The 8,692-nt window shown below is 34.7% G+C and overlaps 1 protein-coding gene across 5 annotated transcripts in view; it reads left to right on the plus strand.

Moving 5' to 3' along the window:
- Positions 1-8,692, plus strand: part of LOC107738404 (homeodomain-interacting protein kinase 2-like) — a 107,258-nt gene that overhangs the window by 81,530 nt on the left and 17,036 nt on the right. For all 5 annotated transcript variants that reach the window (XM_016550168.1, XM_016550165.1, XM_016550167.1 and 2 more), the window contains exons 4-5: positions 2,723-2,842; positions 4,362-4,448. In XM_016550168.1, the coding sequence (XP_016405654.1) occupies positions 2,723-2,842; positions 4,362-4,448 (207 nt within the window). The remainder of the gene's footprint in view (positions 1-2,722; positions 2,843-4,361; positions 4,449-8,692) is intronic.

The raw sequence follows: 8,692 nt of genomic DNA on the forward strand, positions 1-8,692 counted from the left end.
TGCTGTGTGTGTGTGTGTGTGTGTGTGTGTGTTTGTCGTCTCTCTGACTTTCATCTCTCTCTGGCCCCTCCGTAGTTCTGGACACATGCCACAATCTTCCCAATTAGCCCAGATCCCGAGCTCTGCAGCGGGGCCTTCTCTTAAAAAAAAAGATTCTGGCTTCATGGAACAGCCCAGGGCCAATGTTCTAGCTCTAAGCAAACCAAACCCGTCTTTAACAAGCTCTTAAACACAGCAAAGGACTTTGCAGATTTGTCTCCCATCACTTCTGTGTACTACAGAGTAATAGGATATTTTTTTTCAGCCCCTCATTTGGTGCATGAAGTCATGTGATTGGGAAGCAAGGACTCATGGCATTTCACCTCGGCTGCCTTGTTTACTTTAGATTCTCACTTGGAAGCAAAACTTGAGAAGTTATTTCCAGTCTCATTTCTAATTACAGCACTTTGAAATCACCAGCAAGAATCCTCAAAAAGTGAATGGAAAAAAAAACTGCTATTCTATTTCACAAGACGGTAAATGAGCCAAACGCGGTGATCAAGGTCTCTTGAGCAGCTATGAGCTCGGTCTCAGGATTCGAGATTGGCCATTTGGAAGGGGCCGTGGAAGAGATTATTATTTTTGTGGATTCCTTCGGCTGCCAAGCTCTTGTATTTACGTCTTTCAGGTGTGTGAATGGCATTCTGTGTAATTGCGGCACCCGGACAGACCTGTAAAAAGAGGGTTTGGCAGGGGAAATCAGTCTCATGGTGACAGCATTCATCACAGATGCTGTTTACTCGGCTTCTAATGCTGGAATGTTGAAGTTGTGTCATCAGCGTGGCAGCCAAGTGACTGATATGTTTTCAGGCAGACAAAATGTCATCAGTCTGTTTTAATGCAGCTCACTGTTGCTTTCCCAGAAGTCCGCTTACAATATTAGTCATGGTTTCTTGCACCAAAAACAGAATCATTTCATTTTTCATGACCATTTCTACCCTGATCATTAGAATTAAACAGGCTGTTTTTGCTACTGTACTTTAAGACTTGTATGTCTTAGAAAAGACCTTGACCTCTAGCACTCTCTATTCTAATTCTATTCTTTTAAAAAAAAAAAAAAAATTTGCCCCTTTTAGACTTGCACTCTATTCATTTACTAACTGCATTTCTTAAAAAAAAAACACTAGCTTCTCTAATCTTTTTGTATTCTATTTGCTTTCTTTTTATTTATTATACATTAACAAAAGCAAAACAAAGCCTCTAACACTAGCTTGCTCTATTATTTTTCTATTCTATCTGTTTTCTTTTTATTTATTATATAATTAAAAAAAACCTTGCTAAGTGTACTGCGTTAAGCTAACTGAGACTTGTTAAAGCACTTACATATCATTGCTCTCGTTGATTTTGATTGCTTCCGTTGTCCTCATTTGTAAGTTGCATTGGATAAAAGCGACTGCTAAATGACTAAATGTAAATGAAAAAAAATTATTATTATTATTTTTAATTATTATTATTATTATTATTATTAACAAATATGTAATAAAAACTGTAATCTGATTATGAGCATTTTAAAACGTAATATGTGACCCTGGACCACAAAACCAGTCTTAAGTCGCTGGGGTATATTTGTAGCAATAGCCAAAAAAAACATTGTATGGGTCAAAATTATAGATTTTTCTTTTAAGCCAAAAGTCATTAGATATTATGTAAATATCAATATAAATTTAAATTTCCTACTGTAAATATATTAAAACTTAATTTTTGATTAGTAATATGCATTGCTAAGAACTTCATTTGGACAACTTTAAAGGCGATTTTCTCAATATTTGGATTTTTTTGCACCCTCAGATTCCAGATTTTCAAATAGTTGTATCTCGGCCAAATATTGTCCTATCCTAACAAACCATACATCAATGGAAAGCTTATCAGCTTTCAGATGATGTATACGTTTTTTGAAAAATTTACCCTTATGACTGGTTTTGTGGTCTAGGTTCACATATAATCTACATTTTTGGAATCTGATTACGTAACCCAGATTACATGTATTCAGTTACTACCCATCACTGAAAATTGCATACTATAAACTATAGACTTTGTGTTCTATTTGTCATATGCATTGATGTTTTGAAGACTTTGATGTCAGGCTCCAGCATTTCTGTTTTTAAGAAATTGCTAACTAATAATACAATCAAAATTAAATGTATTTACAAAATCTGCTCCACTTTCCTGCAATATTATATGTTGCATTAAATCATTTTTTGTATTGGACCAAGAAGTCATTCTATGATGTTTATGCCCTCTGCTAGTTAAATGTCTTAACTATACAAATTTGCAGGTCAGAGATCTCCAAACTTGAACTTTATTAATTGTATTATAATTTTATGCTTTTTTGTTATTTATTCATTTATTTATTTTCAACTCTTTTCTGTTAAAGTCAACATGAAATGCAATTTGCAATTTTTTTTACTTCCATTTAAGCAGGATATTTGGCAAGAAAAAAAAGTCATTACTATGACTGTTTCTGTATGACCTGTTTTTGCAGCTTAGTTTCATTAAATAGACTTTGCATTGTGTGACTGTATGCCAACATATAGTATATTAAAACTTTATATGCAAAATAAGCAAGAAAATCCCCTTTTACTTCCCCCTTTAAGTGTATGCCATCAAAGCAGTGAATATCCAGCACTAAATGTGTGACGTTAGTTGTAAATCTCCTATCGCCTGTGTTTATGTCTTCCACCAGATCCGGTACATCTCTCAAACGCAAGGCTTGCCAGCAGAGTATCTGTTAAGTGCAGGGACGAAAACAGCCAGGTTTTTCAACAGAGACCCCGACTCCACCTATCCTCTATGGAGACTGAAGGTAAACTCCCTCACCCTGTTTCTCTTTCTCACTTCCTTAATTAGTCTCACTTGGTTCGCATATAATATGCAGCAACAATGTTTTTCTCTCGTTCTCTCTCTCTCTCATTCCCTTACTCTCTAAACTAAGTTAAATTGATGCATCTACTCCCTGTAAACACACCAAGAGGCTAATGTGAGCTAAATTGGTTTTGTGTGAGAGGACTTGGCAACCAGAGCGACGTGGGATAAATCCCGCTTAATGTCCCATTCTCTTTCTCTCTTTCATTCTTCTGTCCCTTTATGCTCTGTTTCTCTCCACATTCCCCCATCCTTACTGGGCCGGTGGCTGGTTGCCCATAGTCAATAGAGTTTCTCTATAGATTAACTTTTGGTGAACTTTGCAAAGCTTCACATGGGGAAACTTTGATATTATTGAACCCCAATGCAACGCCAATCTGCATTCCTAACCCCCAATATATATGAATCGGATCCAATAAAACTAGAAAAACGTGTCCTCATGCATAGTCAATACCCCCTTAAACTTTTTTGGCCCTCAATGCTTGTGTCTTGGACTGTAGAAATACTCAACCCAGTGTCAAGTACTTCCCAGAGATAAGGTTTTATTTTTCATAGTTCAGGAATCTTAATGGGGTTTTCAGTTATGTTCCGTTTAAGTGTCAACTTTACCTCAGATGTTTTTCCTAAAATGATTTCAAAAAGGAAACATACTGCTGACTTAAAATTAACATGGACAGCATAGTCCAAATAATTAGGACTTGAGAGGGATTATTCAGAAATATTTAAATTCATGTTGAAATCTCTGACTTGTTTTGATTACAAATTTGGTATTTATGCTAATTCGAGTACAGTTTGAGATTGTGTTGAGATGTCCTCAATAGGAAACACATTTGAGATTCTTTTCAAGAGAAAATGAAAAGAAGCAGAACTCTTCAGCATATGTCTCAATTTGCTCTCCATTGCTGCCTAGGAGAAAGAATTGAGATGTGAATACTATTTAATTTGTGAGTTTTCTTTACTGTGGGTTTCATTCCAAATTTCAAACTTTCTTTCCATGTTGTAAGTCACATTACTTTTCCCAATTGATTTTCATGATGTTAATCCAAGTGATAGTCCACCCAAAAATGAAAAGTCTGTCATTATTTACTCACTCATGTTGTTTCAAACCTCTACTTCTACTGAAAAGATATTTTGAATAATGTTGATAACCAATTTCAGTTCCCATTAACTTACATTGTATGGACAAAAAATACAATGGAAGTCAATGGGGACGGAATCTATTTGGTTACCAACATTCTGCAAAATATCTTCTTTCATGTTCCATAGAAGAAAGAAAGTCATACAGGTTTAAATCAACATGAGAGTGAGTAAATTAATTTTCATTTGTGGATGAACTCTCCCGGGTTATTCCTGATGTTGAAAGCGCTTCTCCAGTGTTTTATTAATTTTTTTTTAAAGTGGAGGCCATCTTGAAAGATGAATCAGGATATTGCTGACAGTATTCCTGTTTGTATTTGCAGACACCTGAGGACCATGAGGCAGAGACGGGGATCAAATCTAAAGAAGCTCGCAAGTACATCTTCAACTGCCTGGATGATATGGCACAGGTAGGAGTATCGTACCTTTGTTCGTACCACAAAACCTGCTTCAGCTTCAACAGGAGCAGAAATCTGGCTCATGGCTAATAATAACCTCCCTCACCCTCAAAAATGTTTTGTCTCCAACTCTGTGTGGCAAGTTTCCAGTAATACTCACACCTCTATTACACAGAAAACTTATGTAACTTGGGACATGACTTAAAAGCACAATGGTGCATGGGAAGCTTATTCCCTTTGGAGCTATTCAGTGATAAGACACATGACTTATGAACTTTTGCCTTCTGCGAGTTATTGAAATCAGCACGCCTCATCACCGGCCGGTCGTCAGATGTCTGGACAGGCCGGGTCACGCTTTTGCCAACAGTGACGCAAACCTCAATTTGGATTTTTCCCATAAGAATGGACTCCATCCCAGTTCATCAGATAAAAACGGCTGTAGAAGCATATTTTCAAGTGTCTTTGATAAGCTGGAAGGTATTAGGCATGCTAAAAAAAAAGATATGAATAATGATACTAAAGCTAAACAGAAGCAATGTGAAAATAAATAAATTAATTAATAATAATAATAATAATGCAGATAATAATAATAATAAAAGTATTATTATTAATTATAAGGACTTGGCAACCAGAGCGACGTGGGATAAATCCCGCTTAATGTCCCATTCTCTTTCTCTCTTTCATTCTTCTGTCCCTTTATGCTCTGTTTCTCTCCACATTCCCCCATCCTTACTGGGCCGGTGGCTGGTTGCCCATAGTCAATAGAGTTTCTCTATAGATTAACTTTTGGTGAACTTTGCAAAGCTTCACATGGGGAAACTTTGATATTATTGAACCCCAATGCAACTCCGAGCTGCATTCCTAACCCCCCATATATATGATACAGATCCAATAAAACTAGAAAAACGTGTCCTCATGCATAGTCAATACCCCCTTAAACTTTTTTGGCCCTCAATGCTTGTGTCTTGGACTGTAGAAATACTCAACCCAGTGTCAAGTACTTCCCAGAGATAAGGTTTTATTTTTCATAGTTCAGGAATCTTAATGGCTGAAAACAGTTATGTTCCGTTTAAGTGTCAACTTTACCTCAGATGTTTTTCCTAAAATGATTTCAAAAAGGAAACATACTGCTGACTTAAAATTAACATGGACAGCATAGTCCAAATAATTAGGATTTGAAAGGGATTATTCAGAAATATTTAAATTCATGTTGAAATCTCTGACTTGTTTTGATTACAAATTTGGTATTTATGCTAATTCGAGTACAGTTTGAGATTGTGTTGAGATGTCCTCAATAGGAAACACATTTGAGATTCTTTTCAAGAGAAAATGAAAAGAAGCAGAACTCTTCAGCATATGTCTCAATTTGCTCTCCATTGCTGCCTAGGAGAAAGAATTGAGATGTGAATACTATTTAATTTGTGAGTTTTCTTTACTGTGGGTTTCATTCCAAATTTCAAACTTTCTTTCCATGTTGTAAGTCACATTACTTTTCCCAATTGATTTTCATGATGTTAATCCAAGTGATAGTCCACCCAAAAATGAAAAGTCTGTCATCATTTACTCACTCATGTTGTTTCAAACCTCTACTTCTACTGAAAAGATATTTTGAATAATGTTGATAACCAATTTCAGTTCCCATTAACTTACATTGTATGGACAAAAAATACAATGGAAGTCAATGGGGACGGAATCTATTTGGTTACCAACATTCTGCAAAATATCTTCTTTCATGTTCCATAGAAGAAAGAAAGTCATACAGGTTTAAATCAACATGAGAGTGAGTAAATTAATTTTCATTTGTGGATGAACTCTCCCGGGTTATTCCTGATGTTGAAAGCGCTTCTCCAGTGTTTTATTAATTTTTTTTTAAAGTGGAGGCCATCTTGAAAGATGAATCAGGATATTGCTGACAGTATTCCTGTTTGTATTTGCAGACACCTGAGGACCATGAGGCAGAGACGGGGATCAAATCTAAAGAAGCTCGCAAGTACATCTTCAACTGCCTGGATGATATGGCACAGGTAGGAGTATCGTACCTTTGTTCGTACCACAAAACCTGCTTCAGCTTCAACAGGAGCAGAAATCTGGCTCATGGCTAATAATAACCTCCCTCACCCTCAAAAATGTTTTGTCTCCAACTCTGTGTGGCACGTTTCCAGTAATACTCACACCTCTATTACACAGAAAACTTATGTAACTTGGGACATGACTTAAAAGCACAATGGTGCATGGGAAGCTTATTCCCCTTGGAGCTATTCAGTGATAAGACACATGACTTATGAACTTTTGCCTTCTGCGAGTTATTGAAATCAGCACGCCTCATCACCGGCCGGTCGTCAGATGTCTGGACAGGCCGGGTCACGCTTTTGCCAACAGTGACGCAAACCTCAATTTGGATTTTTCCCATAAGAATGGACTCCATCCCAGTTCATCAGATAAAAACGGCTGTAGAAGCATATTTTCAAGTGTCTTTGATAAGCTGGAAGGTATTAGGCATGCTAAAAAAAAAGATATGAATAATGATACTAAAGCTAAACAGAAGCAATGTGAAAATAAATAAATAAATTAATAATAATAATAATAATGCAGATAATAATAATAATAAAAGTATTATTATTAATTATAAAAAAATTGAAAACCCAATAAAAATAATGTAAAAAAATATATATATACAAAAATTATACAAAGCAAGCAAAGAAAAAATGAGTTAAGGTGTTTTTGTTTGTTTGATTATACTAAATGAAAACAATCAATTTTAAATCAAACAAACAAATAAAAGCTAAAGTAACACATTATTAATAATAAACATGATAATAAATAATAAAATAAATACATTTAATCAATAAAAAGATATTACCATTATTAATTGATAAATACTAATAAATTATTATTAAGTATTATTGTTGTTGTTGTTGTTAATTATACAAAAATAAACAATGATAATAAAATAAAACAAACAAATGAAATGAAACAAATTAAAGTGAAAATAAATAAACTAATAGTAATAATATTAGTGCAGATTATAAAATTATTATTATTATTATTATACTAAATTATTATACAACAACATTTGACAATCAACAAGCAAAGAGAAAATGTGTTTATTTATTTAATAATAAATCATAATAAAATAAAACAAATTATTTGAAATCAAACAAAACAATAATAATAATAATTCTATAATTATTAATAATTTAATACATTATTATTATTATTGTTGTAGTTGTTGTTGTTAATTATACAAAAATATTATACCAAATTTGCAAACAAACAAGTTAAGGTGGCCTTTATTTATTTATTTTAATTGAATAAACAAGTCACCTTCATGCAACAGTTGATGTTTTAGAGGCTACAGAACAACTCTCTCTCTCTCTGTGTGTGTGTGTGTGTGTGTGTGTGTGTGTGTTTTCTCAGTTTCCGCTGTTGTAGCACTGTCAGTTTGTATGTGGATCATCTGCACAGCTGTCTTCATGATGTGCACCTGTCTTTAAATTGTTGCACTCAGAGATACAACACTTGTGTTTTCAACTGATTAAAATATAACAGTCAGATGTGAAATGGAGAGCAAGAATGATTGTTCTTGGTTTCATCATCTTCAAGAGACAGTTCACTAAGTGTGCGTGCATAACTGTTTTTGCGAGATTTGTGTACGGTAGCTATGCAGTCACTCCCTTCGCTTGCAGTTCATATACACCCTGAATGATTATTTTTCCTCTCTTGTCAAAGATTATTTCTTTATCATGCAGCAGGGTGATGGAAAACAGAGAGAGAGAGACAGAGCAGGACTAAAATAGCATGCATAAAAGAGGACTGTGATTTGCACTGGTGACTGTCGGTTTATCTGATAGCTCGGGGAGGTTAGGCCACAGATAAACAGCACGGCGGTATGAAAAATGCGTTAGCCATCTCTGAAGGGGATTTCCACTAAAAAAAGCTCCGCTGCACTGCTTTTCACCTCTGGCAAAACATCCTATCAGACAATATAAGCAAATTTTTATGTCCCAGGGGTTTAATTTCATTAATATATTTTAACTGTTTTATATATACAGGTGCATCTCAATAAATTAGAATGTCGTGGAAAAGTTCATTTATTTCAGTAATTCAACTCAAATTGTGAAACTCATGTATTAAATAAATTCAATGCACACAGACTGAAGTAATTTTGTAATTCTGAATTAATTGTGATGATTTTGGCTCACATTTAACAAAAACCCACCAATTCACTATCTCAACAAATTAGAATATGGTGACAT

This window comes from Sinocyclocheilus rhinocerous, unplaced genomic scaffold (assembly GCF_001515625.1).
Source record: "Sinocyclocheilus rhinocerous isolate Xijiao unplaced genomic scaffold, SAMN03320098_v1.1 scaffold975, whole genome shotgun sequence".
In the NCBI taxonomy this organism is placed as follows: Eukaryota; Metazoa; Chordata; class Actinopteri; order Cypriniformes; family Cyprinidae; genus Sinocyclocheilus; species Sinocyclocheilus rhinocerous.